A 14,446-nucleotide genomic window follows, 5' to 3' on the forward strand; every position below is an offset into this window, starting at 1 on the left:
CGTGTGCACTGTCTAGTGAGGGGCTTTTACACTTGCCTTTTTTACAAGTTTAGAACGATGAGAACACATTGGAAAAGCAAGGGTTTTCAAGAACAAATTGTCAATGACTTGTTGAAACGATGATGCAACCAAAATTAAGGCTGCTGTTGTACAAGGTGGAAGCGTCAGCTGCATGGGAAACTTTGGCGAAATGTGCAGGACTGTGCCTGCGCTTTGCGGATGACTTTGAGGTGTCCATGGATGACTGGAAGCCAGACCCGAGCGACGCCACCACTACCAACCTGTGCGTGGTTTCTGAGGGCACCTACGAAATCTGCTCCCGCACCATCGCTGCGCAAGCCGGCAGTGAGTCTCAAGGCTTGTTTTCGTCCTGTATTTTGTGAAATGAAATGTCAGCATCGGGAAGGGAGTGTTACTCTGAGAGCACTGTATGGTCCGTATCTTTCTGTTTCAAGGGGCAAAAACTTCTGGAACATAGCTTTGTAATCTCTTTTTTTGTTGCTAATCATGTTTTAGCTCCATGGGGTGAACACTTAAATTTTGAAAAAAATTTGGTTAAGTTTGCACAATTGAGCATAGTGACTGCCATATCAAGAGATGTGCCAAGATGCTAAAATCAGAATAGTCATATTGCACCAAGGTGGAAAGCTGGGTGCGTTTGTGTGTATTCATGTGATTGCACGTTTCTTCAGTTGGTTTTGTGTGTATTCATGTGATTGCACGTTTCTTCAGTTGGTGCAGCTTCCTTCAAATATTAGAGGTCACAGTTGGCTCTAGAGGAAGGTCATCAAGTGGAACGGTAGTACAAGGCACGATAAAAAAAAAGCACAGTTTGTTGCTGACAGGGGACTCGTGTTTCTGCAAATTTCACGTGGAGTTTGCACTTCGAATTGTGTGCACATGTGCAGCTGCAGAGTGTGGTCAGTGGTGGTGTGTTTTGTGCAGGCAATGCCAAGTGGATCCTGAATGTGCAGTGGCAAATGGAAGGTGTCGACATCCACGTTGATGTGGGCATCAGCAAGGCCCTCTCAGCGCTGTTCCGCACCCTCACTGCCCTGACGGGCGAAGGGGACGAGGGCGAAAGCCCGGAGGAACAAGCAAGGGCTGCCCAGGTACGGAGCCAAACTGGACTTCTGTCTCACCCCTTTGAAATGCCGTCCCATTGATTTGCTATCATTCACCCACGGCGGCGGCTTAGTGGCTAAGGCGTTGTGCTGCTGAGAACGAGGTCGCGGATTCGCTTCCCAGCCATGGCAACTGCTTTTCTGATGGAGGCAAAAAGCAAAAATGCCCGTGTGTACGAGATATGGCACACGTTAAAGATCCCCAGGTGGTCAAAATTAATCCGGAGCCCTCCACTACGGCACGCCTCATCACCTGCGTTGCGTTGGTGCGTTAAACCAGAGTCCTTCAATGCCTTTCTGGTCATGAAACTTCGCCGTCACGCTATGGGAGAGCTTCGTACGCTGCCGTGCCACGGCCCTTGTGTTGATCGGAGGGCAGCCGGGGGCGTGGTCAGAATGCGTTTGGCAGGGAACGGACCATGGAGTAAGATAAAACAGATGCTCGCCGCCTTATCAGCTGTGCGCTTTCGCTTTACGTGTCATGGGCCACTCAAATGGACTTATCATTTTGTGAGCGGCAAAAAAATTTGGTGCGAATGGGCATGCTGCTACTGCGTTCCCGCCTGCCGGTCTGGCTACAGAGCAGCGGCGGCCGCCCGATGCCCTCCGATCTGCGGTAGTGCCACTCGCGGTAGCCTTTGTCCCCGTGCGAAACTTGGCCGGGAGTTTCATGACCAGAGAAGCATTGAAGGACTCTGGTTAAACCCGACAATCAATTGATTGATCAATCAATCAATCAATCAATCAATCTCTCTCTCTCTCTCTCTCTCTCTCTCTCTCTCTCTCTCTCTCTCTCTCTCTCTCTCTCTCTCTCTCTCTCTCTCTCTCTCTCTCTCTCTCTCTCTCTCTCTCTCTCTCTCTCTCTCTCTCTCTCTCTCTCTCTCTCTCTCTCTCTCTCTCTCTCTCTCTCTCTCTCTTTTGTGATAGCTTGGTTTGCATGCAGTGAGGATTTTGCCCCCTGCCCTAGCTGCAAGGCTGTTTGCATGCACTCCTGAATGGCTGTGGGTTTGGCAGTGTAAGGTTCTTAGTCCTTCCCAATCGCAAGAGAAGCCTTGAGCGAGCAGTTGTTTGCATGAACTCTAGCCCTCAGGGCTTCTGCCTGCAGTGACGACCTTTGCTGAACGATTTTGCACTTCCTGTCTGATGAACCAGCGGAAGTGGTGGGTGCCTGCTCAGACAATGCGACTCATGTGCAGGCTGTGCTGTGCTCCCTTCTTCGTGATGGGGTTTTTTGACTGGCCTAAACATCCCTTTCCTCCCTCTGCTCTTCAATGTGCCTTCTCTCAATAAATGCATATTCACACGCTCAGTTGTATTCGGTTAACAGCAGCTAGCTATTAACAGTGTCTAAAGAGAGCGGGACAGCTCTAACCTGGGGCCCTTTAACCTGTTTTAGCAATTCAGCTGGTCTCATTCTGCCTGGTGGTAGTCGTGGTGCAGGGGCAATGAAACAGGCCGTTATGTTGTCCCGCTCCCCTTCCCCCCTGCGGCTTTCGCAAGCAGGAGCCCGTGACCCTGCGCCACGCGTGCCTGCTGCTGGACCCGAGCCTGGACGCCAAGAAGCGCTCCCGGCTGATTGAGAAGGAGATGAACGAGCAGGCCAAGATCATCAGCGACCTGCGCTTCCTTGGGGCCAGCCAGAGCACCATCGAGCAGGAGGAGCGCCGACTCAAGGAGCTCGAGACGGCCGTCTTCAACGACTTCCGCCGCGACGTCATCAAGAAGCTGCGCAGGCAGAGCGTCAAGGTGCGCTGCTCGCTCGCTTCACGTTGATTGTGATGACGACCGGGGCCCCCGCTTCTCCCCTGTGTTGTCTGTCTATAACACTTTGAGCAGGTATTTCCGTGTGGGTATTTTCTACTCCCTTACTTGAATGGCTCGTCGGTGGTCTTTTTTTTTATGATTTGTGGTGGGCTTGTTTGCATCGCAGGAAAATGGAAGGGAAACGAAAGAAAGAAATTTCAGCTTTATGTCTTTCTAAACAAAGCATTGCTTGTCATTGAATTAAAGTCAAAACAGTTTTTAAGAGTGTGCTCTTTCAGTTACAACAGAAAATAATTTCACTTTTGTGTCCCTTCAATACTGTACACCTTAATTAAATGTACAGGGCAGAGCATTTATGACATAATTGTTTGCGGTGTGGGACCAGATGCGACGTGGGTTTTGGTGACCGCCGTCATAGTCATTTACACTGTTAGGTCGTAGTTTGTTTCAGTGTGGGAATTATGGAACTGCTCTCTTGGCAGCCACATCAACCCGACATATAAAAAGAAACATTAAATGCCTGAAGTCGGCGTATTAAAGAACCAAGGGAGTCTGTGCTGAAAGTCTTTTCTGTGCGCGTGCCTGGGGCACCCGCATGTGGTGCACCATGAACGGCAGCAGCTCTTGATGACAGGGGTAGTGCTGTCCATTGGAACACCATGTGGGGCCACTGCTAAAAGGTGCTGCCTGGGACTGCTTACTGCCCAGTGCATCAAACAAATGCAGTAGTTGAGATCCCAACAACAAATTTCTCAGACAGTTGCCTGTGGTGCAATGAAAATTGGTGGCCAATTGAGTTCTTGCTGCATGCGTGCTGCTGGTTCCTTTTATTAATTTTTTTAATTATTCAAACTATTTGCATTGAAATCATTCAAAAAAATTCATTATTTGCACTTATTTGCTTTAAAGGTAGAAATCACCAGTGATGGTGGCCAGCTCTCCGGCCGCCTATGGAACCGGGGGCCCTGCGCTTCCTTTTCTATGGTCTCCTTTATTTGTTAGTCTCGAGCAGGTCTGAGCAGCTTGTGGGCGCAGTCCAAAACTGGTTTCGCAATAGAAATTCAATGGGCAAGATACCTTCAACGGTGGCTCAGTGGAGGCTTCGAAGTTCAGGGTTTCGAACCCCCTCTGAAATTTTTTTTCGGGCCAACAAAACTCCTCCCTTCCTCTAACCTATAACGCCCTCTGGAAAAAAATTCCTGGCTATGGCCCTCGCTAAGGCTGTTGTGCTTCTGAGCCCAAGGACGCGCGTTCGATCCCGGCCACAATGGCTGCTTTTGAGGTGGAGGCGAAAAGTAAAAAAACGCCCGTGTGTCGAGATTTCGGCGCACGTTTGAAGATCTCGACGTGGTCAAAATTAGTTGGAACCCCCCACTACAGCATGCCTCAAAGCTCAGCTTTGGCTTGTTATTAAACCACCAGAATTTAATTTCAATACGGGCTTCTCTGGACCGTTCCTGGGCATTCCAAAATGGATTGAAAATAAGGGGAAACACCCGGGGGGGGTGTTGCAGGCGGCGTCGATCAAGGACAAGCTTGGTCTGGGTACGATGTCCCGGCTGCCTGCGGACACGCCTGAGGAAGAGGCCCGCATGGCCAACCACCTGGAGCACGCCACTCCACCATCTGCTGGAGGCATGCCCGCCTCGCCCACCAAGGACAGCGTGGGCACCGGCACCCACACCCGCACGGCCTCCTTTGACATGTCTGACCTGCCTGCCACGCCCAGGAGGCCCATCTCGCTCGTCCACAGGTGGGCTCCCTTAACTGGCACCTTCGTCTGTCTGTCACTCTCAGGGCGTGCCCGCCAGGTTTATCGAGAAGTGCATGGAATCAAATTTTGTTAAAAAGAGGGAGTTTGTACTGTCCAGGTACTGTTAGAGGTGATTAGAACACTCCTGGCAGTCGTCACTCACGTAAACAAAATTCTCCCCAAAGCGTGAGCAGTAATATCGCTATCACAAGCACCAGCTGTGCATTGATAATATCAGGAGCGTAATCTTGGATATTGAATGGGCGAACAGCGTTTGTGCAAAGCTGCAGTGTGGACTGAGCATAGTGCTTGTAACAACCAAAGGTGGCGCCACATGTACTCTCATCACCATCGTGGTTTGGCAGCACACTACTCCTTTTGTTTGCAAATAACTCTTGTGGTAGCAAAGAGTGCTGTGGCCACTGAAAAGCCTGAACTGCAAAAAGTGGGTTCCACATGTAAAAATGCCTCAGTTCCGCCGTGCAGGGACATCGTAACCATACCGCCCAGGAGGCACCAGCATGGCTCTGGCCGCTATCACAAACTGATGCAGGTAGCTATATTGGATTGCCGTTCATTAGAATGGACATCACAGCAAAAACATAGCTGCACGTGTGGGAAAGGACGTTTATACAGTGTAGCCCACTTATAGCGAACCCGGTTTTAAAGAAATCCCGGCTATAACGAAGAAATCTTCGTTTCCCGTTGGCATTTGTATACATAAAAAATTTCATGTCCAGGTATAGCGAAAAACTGATATAATGAACTGATTTCTGTTTTACTATCTATTCGTTATATTCGTTACGATATATTCGTCATATAACTGTAGGGCAGGAAAGCATGCTTGAGGAACCATCGCTCACACCATATACAGTCTACGCCCGTTACAACGGACCCTCTGAATCCGGAAAAAAACGTCCGCTGTAACCGAAGTATGCAGTATCCGACGGGGGGGGGGGGGGGGGGGGGGGGGGGGGGGGGGGGAAGGGGAAGGGGGGGGCTATGAGCCCTACAGTGAGTACTTTGACCGATATTGCATGCATAGTATATACACTTTGTTCTTTCTACACACCTGCAGCACCTCTGCAGAGTGTTCGCGCGAGGGCAAAGAATCGCGTAAACACCGTTTCCAAAACTTAGCACCGGCACTTAGAAAAGGCCTAGCGCATGTGGTCAAGCGTGTAAAGACGCAAGATGAGCTGAGCAAATAACGCAAGAATATAACTAGGCGCAAATATAAACCAGCTGTAAAACATCAGTCGTGCCCATCAGCATTAGCTAGGCTCTTTTAAATCCCCTCACGACGAGGCAGGTTTTCCCGAAACCGTTCGTCAAACAAATCGGATCGCTGCCTGACGTTCCCTCAAGGCAGATTCCACATTTTTAGCGATTTTATTCTGGTCATTGAAACAGATGTAATGAAATAATCTGATGACGGTCAGCTGTAAAATCGAAAGTTAAACCAGTTGGACTGCGCATGGTTACCGGCAGATTGCACACAATGGATGGGGAACAACCCCTACTTGAGGCATTTCTTACCTTTTTCACCGAACGGAACGGGAACGATGCATGCGTGGGAATAATAAAACCCGAACTTCACTGAACCCGAGTTTTTTATTACATAAAAAAACTGACGAGGGCAGACACGCCTCCGAGTGCACCACTTCGAGTATTCGATTGCCCTGTTTTCAATCTCACCGGAGTCGCGGTTATCGGCAGCGGCCTTGTTCTTGACGGTACAGCGGACACTGTGCTTAGACAGGCCTGTACTTCTGGCGATGTCAGCCTGTTTTTCCTCGTGTTCAACAGCGTTAATTACGCTTAATTTATCCGACAGTGAAATCAGCTACCCTGCCGCTCATGCCGCTGGTCGCACAAAAAAAAAGCCACTGGCTTGGCTTGGCTGCGCCAACGACCCGGCTGCCAGCAATGTTGCCAGACATAATAGTTTTCTTGCCAAAATAAACGAAAAAGCACACCGGGCGCCGGCCCCGCGGAAGTCCGCTATAAACGTTCAGTCGAAACAATTTTCGCCTAAAATTTAGTCTGTTGTAGCCGATAGTCTGCTCTAGCCGGGTCCGTTGTGAGCGGAGTGGACTCCATTTAAAATGCATGGGTACCAGACAAACCAACAGAAATGGTCTGTTGTAACCGAAAGTCCGTTGTTGCCGGATCCGCTGTAACGAGCGTAGACTGTACAGTCAAACTCCGCTACAACGAAATTCACGGGGATCGCGAAAAATTTCGTTGTAGCGAGAATTTCGTTGTCGCGGAAAATCAGTAAATAAAGAAAACAGGGCAGGCGTCTAACTGGCGTCGTGAAATCTCCCACCTACCTTTTCGCCCCAATGTTGCCAACTTGCTTGGAGCTCGCTCCGCCAAAAATAGCACCCTTTTTATAGCACGGAGTTTAAATCGTAATTTGCGGTCACAACGCGTCTTGCAGCGCTTAGACCAGCGTTGTAATATGCGCGTCGTACTCGTGGAGATCCGCGCAAAAGCAGGCGTCGTGAAATCACAGCGCGGAGTTTATATTTTAATTTGCGGTCACGAATATGCACAGGGTATGCACGACACTCTGGGAGCATTTTATTTCCAAAACTTGAAAAAATCGCTGATTTTTTACTGTTTGCGCTTTCGCACGAGCAACGGGAGAATGCGCTGCTCCCAGTCTGCGAGGAGCTGCATGGCGACATCATCGTCATGGGCGCCAAGGAAACTACGTAAAACGTCCAAGGAGTCCATGACCTGCGACGCGGTCACTGACGTCGGGACCGTCGGAACACCATGCCCGACTTCTTCGTCGTCGGATGAATCGGCGGCGGCGGCGGAGGCGGCGCGAGCACTCTTGAGGATCTCGGCATCACTCAGCTCCTCGTAGACGATCACGTCCGCGTCGGCATTTACGTAGTCGCTCAATGCTACGTTCTCAGGAACAATGCCGGCTTCCTCGAGAGCTGCCCATGCTTCGGCCGTTTCCTCCTCCTCCGCCGCCGCCGCCGCCGCCGCTTTTGAGCGCCGTCGGCGCCGGTAATCCGGACATCGAGAAGCGGCAGCTTCTCGATGTCCGGATGTTCGGAGAAAATGTTGCTACTAATAATTTACATTGTTAGAACTTATCAAAATTAGTTAGAGTGGTTCAGTCCGTTGCAGATCGAGTGACTTGTGTCCCGGGAAAATTTCGTTGAACCGGGAGAACAATAAAAAAAGTGGTTCGTTGTGGAGGGAGTTTTAATACATTGGGGCCTATGGGATGCGGGCGGGGAATCGAAAAACCTTCGTTGAAGCGGGAATTTCGTTGTAGCGGAGTTCGTTGTAGCGGAGTTTGACTGTACTGTAAATGGAGCAGTCAAAAACGTTTGTTGTGATAGTGAGCCCCAACCTGTTTATGCAGTGCAGCCAGACAATTTCACTGCTCTGACCACTTTGGAGCCATGAAGGGCATGTCCCGCACTATTTGTGCATACAATCATGCCCCATTTGAACCAATATGCATAAATTAGCATGCTGTTCAAGATGGAAAAAACTTTGTGCTTGGCAGATGGTGGCAGCATTGTGAACGTTTTCATTCGCCCTCGCAAAGTGCTCCTAGGTCCTTTCTTTCTCCGACTGACAACAGAGCTAGACAACATAACATACTCCAGCCAAAAGAAGGTGTCTTTTTTTTTTTTTTCCTTTTTTTGTGTGCAGGGAGCTGTCCTTGGACAGTGTCTTCTCTCAAACGACGGCTAGTGTGACCAACAGTGGGGCACCCACCCCCACAAGCGAGCCATCGGAACCAGCTTTGAGCCCTCGGGACGACATTCTACCTCCCCCGTATGGCATCTTCATTCCATGAGCAATTTCACTGTGCAATATGAATGCCTTTCTGCATTAATACCGTATAAACGTGTGTAAGGGCCGCACTTTTTTCAAGAAATGAGGGCCAATTTTCAGGGTGCGGCCTATACACGCGACATGTCATTTTTTTTTTTATGTAAAAAGAATGTACCAGCTAGTGAACGAAGAGCGTTTATGGCAGCACACGGCGTATGTGCTTAATCGTCGTTGCTCAACGAGTCCTCAGACTCGGAGTCCGAGATCGTGTGTTGCGGAGCATCGTCCTCCCACTAGCAGTCATCTTCAGCACCATCCAAGCTGTTGGATATACCGGTGACCTTAAAGCTTCGGGATACAACGCTCGTCGACACCGAGCTCCACGCTGACAGGATCCAACCGAGAACGGTCGCAAGCGGTGGCCTCTTCAACCGTCCGGTCGGCGTCTGCTCATGGCTGCCGCTTGCCATCCATTCAGTGTAGAGCCTTCGGAATTCAACCTTAAAAGTTCGCTTCACGCTGACGCCCAATGGCTGCAGCATTCCAGTGAGGCCGCCCAGAATCACAACCATGTCTGTGCTGACACGACGCAGCTGTTCCTTCACCCTATCAGTAAGGTGACCGCGGAAGCTGTCTAACACTAAAAGTGACCGTTTGACCAACAACGCTCCCGGTCGGTTTCGCCAAACACATTTCACCCTGTCGAGCACCAAGTCCTCGTTCATCCGCCCCTTTTCTTGGGCTCGAACTATGATTCCCTTGGGAAACACTTCGTTGGGAATCCTCTTCCTTTTCCACACAACGTACGGGGGTAGCTTCCGCCCGTCCGCGGTCACACAAAGCATCACTGTGCAGCGTTGGTGCTCAGCGCCGGTGGTCCGCACGGCGACGCTCTTCTTGCCTTTCAGTTCGACTGTGTAGTTCTCCGGACTGTCAAACCACACAGGCGTTTGATCAGCGTTCGCTATTTGCGACAGCAGATAATTATGTTGATGGTGAAGGCCGATGACATACATACTTATGAAAACTAAGCACCTTGTCGGTGTATTCTTCTGGCAGCCGCTGGCACAACGTGGTTCTTTGCCGAAAGGAGAGCGCCTTTCTTTTCAGACATCTTCGCACCCAGCCAGCACTAGCCTTGAAAGTCCTGGCCGGTATGTTCTTCGCATGTGCCAAGGCTAGTGCCTTCACGTGCAGTATGTCCGTTGTGAGTGCAAAACCATCGTTCTGCACTTCAGTCACATAGCGGAACAAGTCTTCTTCCAGTTCCGGAAACTTGCACGACTTTCCTCGGAAAGCGCGCTTTTTGCTGTCGGTGTTTTCCTAAGCTTCCTTTTGAGCGCACCATTATCGAACACACTTTTCATCGACGTCGAATTTTCTGCTGGCGGCGCGTTTCTCGGGCTTGAGAGCTAACTTGATCACCTTTAACGTGAAGCCAGCCGTGTAGCTATTCAGGTGCTTGTCCATCGTGCCACAACGTAAGCGCTCGGCAGAAGACAAGCAAACATGAGAGGCAACACGGCGTGCAGAACTCCAGCAAATGGCCGGCTGAACTGCACAAGTTGGTCATGCTAATGGCGATATGGATAGCGCCATCTATCGACAACGCTTAGAACCTTGCATGCGCGCATGCATTTTTAATACGTATGGGTCAACGAAAGTGTGGGTGCGACCCTTACGCAGATTTTTTTTTCTCTTCGAACATGTAGTTCAGCGAAACGGGGTTCGGCCCGTACACGGGTGCGGCTCTTACATGGGTGTGGCCCTTACACATGTTTGCATGGTAGCATAGCCAGTGGCTGCCAAAATGGCGCAGTAATTGGACTTCTTGGGCATCCCACAATATTTGGTACAGGGAACTTTTAACTCTTTGCGTACCGGGGGAAAAGTGCCGTTTTTTGTGGGTTCCGGTAATGTTTTTTTTATGAAGAACCGGTTGAGTGAAAAAATGTATAAAGCACGCGAAAGTGAACCTAAATATATTCTCTTTTTATTGATATAACTTTTATGAAATTGTAAAGAGAGAAAAAGCAAAATAAAAATTGTCAAATTAGACATTTTAGGCAAATTTAGCACAAAATTGCGAAAACACTCTTTTTAACTTCAAAGAAAAATTTTTAGAAGAAATTCTGAAATATACAAACGTTTTCTGCATTTCTTAACAATGTTCTCTAAAAACATCAAAGCCCTAACTTGAGCGGTTCCTGAGCTGCAAAAGTTTGTTTACAGCGCTTCAAAACCACGAAGAAAAAAAGCTTTTCTCGATTGTTTTGGGTAAAGATTTTTATTGCAAAAACTCCGTTGTCGAGGCAGCAGCGAGTCTTGGCCAAAGGATGTGGAAACCCTGCAGATAAGATAGAACCATGCGTGACACTGATAAATCCGTTGCGCTGCTGAGCACGAGGTCGCGGGTTCGTTTCCCGGCCGCGGCGGCCGCTTTTCTGATGGAGGCGAAAAGCAAAAACGCCCGTGTGTACGAGATTTCGGCGCACGGTAAAGATCCCCAGGTGGTCAAAATTAATCCGGAGCCCTCCACTACGGCGCGCCTCATCGCCTGTGTTGCGTCGGCGCGTTAAACCCTACAATCAATCAATCAATCGACACTGATAAATCTCGCGAACCGTCAGCGAGCACTCAAAGAAAACCGGCTACACTAGAGAAACAAGCTGCTCGCTTACCTGTTGGCGGCCGCTGATGTTCCGGGCTGATTGTCGTCATCGTCACTGTCAGAACGCAAGTCTGACAGATTGAAATCATCGGAAGAGTCACTGCTGCTAGTAAAGTCCCGAAAATCCACCGAAGATTGAGTAGAATCTCGCGATTTGCAGTGTTTGGGAGCAAGCGTCGAGCTCGCGGGGGCGCAGCTATCTTCCGCGGCAACTACGCCGCGTATACGCTTCTCCCGGCGGGCTTTAAACACCGCCACCTGGCTCAAAAAATACAAACTACACAGCAAATGAAAGCTTATTTCTTGTGCTACACGGTAGATGGCGCCAAACGTTTCAAAGCGCCCGGCGCGACTTTCAAATCAGCGTTTGAAAACTCCGATCGATTTCGATCGCTCATGATCGAAATCGCGCGTGTGGTACTGAAAGAGTTAATTGAGTGCTAAGTTTTGTTGAGTGTGGTAAAAATCATTTTCTTGCCTATCTGTTGTGCATTGTTTTTTTTTTCTTTTAATAGCGATTGTTATGATCCTTTTACTGTAAACCCTTGATTTGGCATAGCTTTAGGTGTCGTTTGGTTGACGTTTTTGCCATTTTCTGCCGCTGTAAGGCTCTCATTTCTCAATTCTCAATGAGCAGCATGCTTTTTTCAAAAGACCAGCTTCAGTTCACGCAAGGGGTTTAATTGTGCAGCAGCGACCCGTCACAGTGGCTCAGTGGCCAAGGAGTGCTGTTGAACACGGGGACGGGGGTTCGACTTTCGGCCATGGTGGCTGCTAAAACATGAATGTGTTGCAATTTCGGCGTACGTCAAAGGTGCCCAGGTGGTCCAAATTAATGCGGAGCCCTCCACTACGGCGCGGCTCATAGCCCAGGTGTGGCTTCGTTGTGTAAAGCACCCAAAATTTGATATTTCAGTTGTGCAGCAGACCACATGCCAATATGAAGCACAAGGAGGTTCGAGCAGAAATATCAAGTAAAAGAAGGTTTTTTTAGGAAAGCTAACAAATCCGAGGCTATGCAAGCTTGATTTGGGATTAATAACTGAGGCAACCAAAAAAAAAAATGAAGGTGAAGGTGCAAGCTAAGTGTGGGCGGTGGGGTGTAGTGCGGCTTGTGTCTCGGTGTTTCCTGCATCCTGTCACTATCATGCAGCTGGCCATGGCTGTAGTAATTTTTTTTGCCAGTTCGTTGCTATGTGACAATCGGCTGCCGATTTATGGCAAAAGGAACCTGCTGTGTACGCAGTTTGAGGTGGAGGCTGGTTTTGTCATCCACCTCCCAAGGGAAGGAGAAGGGGCTTGGGGTGCGACGTCCTGATGCCCCTCCGTTGTGTGTGGGCGCAGGGTGACGGAGGTGCGGGCGGGCCACACCACCCCGGTGCCCCCGGCCAAGCAGCAGGCGGAGCCCAGCATCGACTTTGAGCTGGACATCAAGGTGTTCTTCAACAGCGGCAAGTGCGTGCTGCACACCAAGGACCCTGCCCACGAGGAGGAGCCCCCCATCAAGATGTGAGCAGCAGCTGGTGTTGACGACCTGAGAGTTGGTGTTGTGGCAAACTCTTGTCTTTCCCTCCTGTGCTAGGACCCGGCCCATGCGCAAGGAGCGCAGCTTCTCGGGGGGCCTCCCCGACGGGGGTGGCTCCCCCACGAGGCGTCGCAGTGGGCCCCGCAGCCACCCATCCTCTTCCCGCATGCGCTTCCCTCCAGCTGCCTCTGCCACACCGGGCCAGGTGGCTGACTTCACCGTGTTCCTCGTGCCCGGACTGGATGTCAAGGTGGGCCCCTAAGTAGCTGCTGGACTGGTGTGAACCGAGCACGGCTGGGAAAGCACCCAAGCAGTGGGAAAAAGGGCACAGCACTAACACAAAAACAAGTTGACCCTGCGCATGTTCATGTGGATTTCATCCCCAGGAACTTGTTACAGAAATAAAGGATGTCACAGCATTTAGGATTAGTCAGACAGTGTATATGCCACTTCTAGGTGTGCCAATACGGTAATACCTGGTTGCGTGAGACACTCGAGATACGTGGAAACCATGTCTCTCGTAACCAAGGTCTCTTGCGTGCGATTTTGCTAACATGGCAAATGAAGGGAAGCCGACCAAACCGTTTTTATTCGAATGTCTCTTAACACCTAGTGTCTCTTGTAATGAGGTTTTACTGCACCGAAATTTTTTAAAGAAATTACCCCGGCAGTTATGTTTATCGGGATCCACTATTCCTGGAGCAGTGTCCTCAAAATGGCACAAATGGTCAAACGGCCGACCCTTTGCTCAAAGCTCTTGTGGAGGGTAGCTGCTCCAGGTGGTTGTGTGCCCAGTGCAGCTTGGTCTGCACCTGTCCAAGAAGCGTCTTCTCCTCCCAGGTCCACTACAACTCGTGGACCATGGGAGGCGAGAGCCCGGTTGGTCTCGAGCCCCCTGCCCGCCGAGGAGGCACAAAGAAGGCCACGCTGTTCGCCTGGATAACACTGCAGAGCATCCCGGAGGCAAGTAGCACCTCCTTCAGCCTCCTCCTTGTGGGGCCAGGGGAGATATTGCATCAATGAAGGATCACTATTAAAGAACAGAAAACCTCTTAAACATGCCCAAATGATAGAAATTTACAGTACAAGTCTCTCCTCTTTCTAAATTTTGTTTTGTCGATAGGCCAGGCCAACCCAGCTGCACATTTGGACATTTCACACAAAAAACAGCGCTCAAGACGGGACAGAAGGAAGGAGGCTACACACACAGCGCTGTGTGTGTAGCCTCCTTCCTTCTGTCCCGTCTTGAGCGCTGTTTTTTGTGTGAAGTATGAACCAACAGGCCCAAACACTTCCATTGCTTAAGTTAACATTTGGACATTTCTAATAATAAGCAGACTTCAAATTGACTGCGGGGCTGTGCATAGTCTCTCTGTCCTCTAGTAGTCAGCTTTCTTGTGGTGACATCGTGAATGTTCTGTTGTGATATTGTGCTACTGTGAACTAGTCAGCTTTCCTCTGGTGCTGTGCAAATGATCTACTTTCCAGGTGCTACCTAGTTGTGTTGTCTGCCGGGCAGGGGTTCGCATTGATGCTTCTATACCGTATTTACTCGCACAATGAACCCACTTTTTTTTTTTCCCCAAAAAAAATTCGGCCTGAATTAGGGGGGAGGGTTCTCATGCAGGAAAATGTTGCAGCAGATATTTAAAAGTTGAAATTTCATGCAGTAAAGATGCAAAGCAAAGAGCTGTCAAAATCTTTCCTTTCCAGGAAAGAGTCGTAGGTAATTATGTAACCGAATTTCTTTTTTATTCATGACATGCTGGTGGCCCCCTACTCTCCATGGTATC

General features: G+C 49.7%; 1 protein-coding gene across 1 annotated transcript in view; it reads left to right on the plus strand.

Moving 5' to 3' along the window:
- The window catches only part of Tweek (transmembrane protein KIAA1109 homolog tweek), a 105,157-nt gene that overhangs the window by 69,474 nt on the left and 21,237 nt on the right, over positions 1 to 14,446 (plus strand). Inside the window, 8 exon segments of the mRNA XM_077703467.1 lie at positions 199 to 345; positions 946 to 1,112; positions 2,628 to 2,870; positions 4,403 to 4,641; positions 8,332 to 8,457; positions 12,473 to 12,637; positions 12,711 to 12,903; positions 13,494 to 13,616. Coding sequence (XP_077559593.1) covers positions 199 to 345; positions 946 to 1,112; positions 2,628 to 2,870; positions 4,403 to 4,641; positions 8,332 to 8,457; positions 12,473 to 12,637; positions 12,711 to 12,903; positions 13,494 to 13,616 — 1,403 coding nt within the window.

Source organism: Haemaphysalis longicornis, unplaced genomic scaffold, assembly GCF_048455015.1.
Source record: "Haemaphysalis longicornis isolate Haplotype H1 unplaced genomic scaffold, Haemaphysalis longicornis Haplotype H1 scaffold_3, whole genome shotgun sequence".
Lineage (NCBI taxonomy): Eukaryota > Metazoa > Arthropoda > Arachnida > Ixodida > Ixodidae > Haemaphysalis > Haemaphysalis longicornis.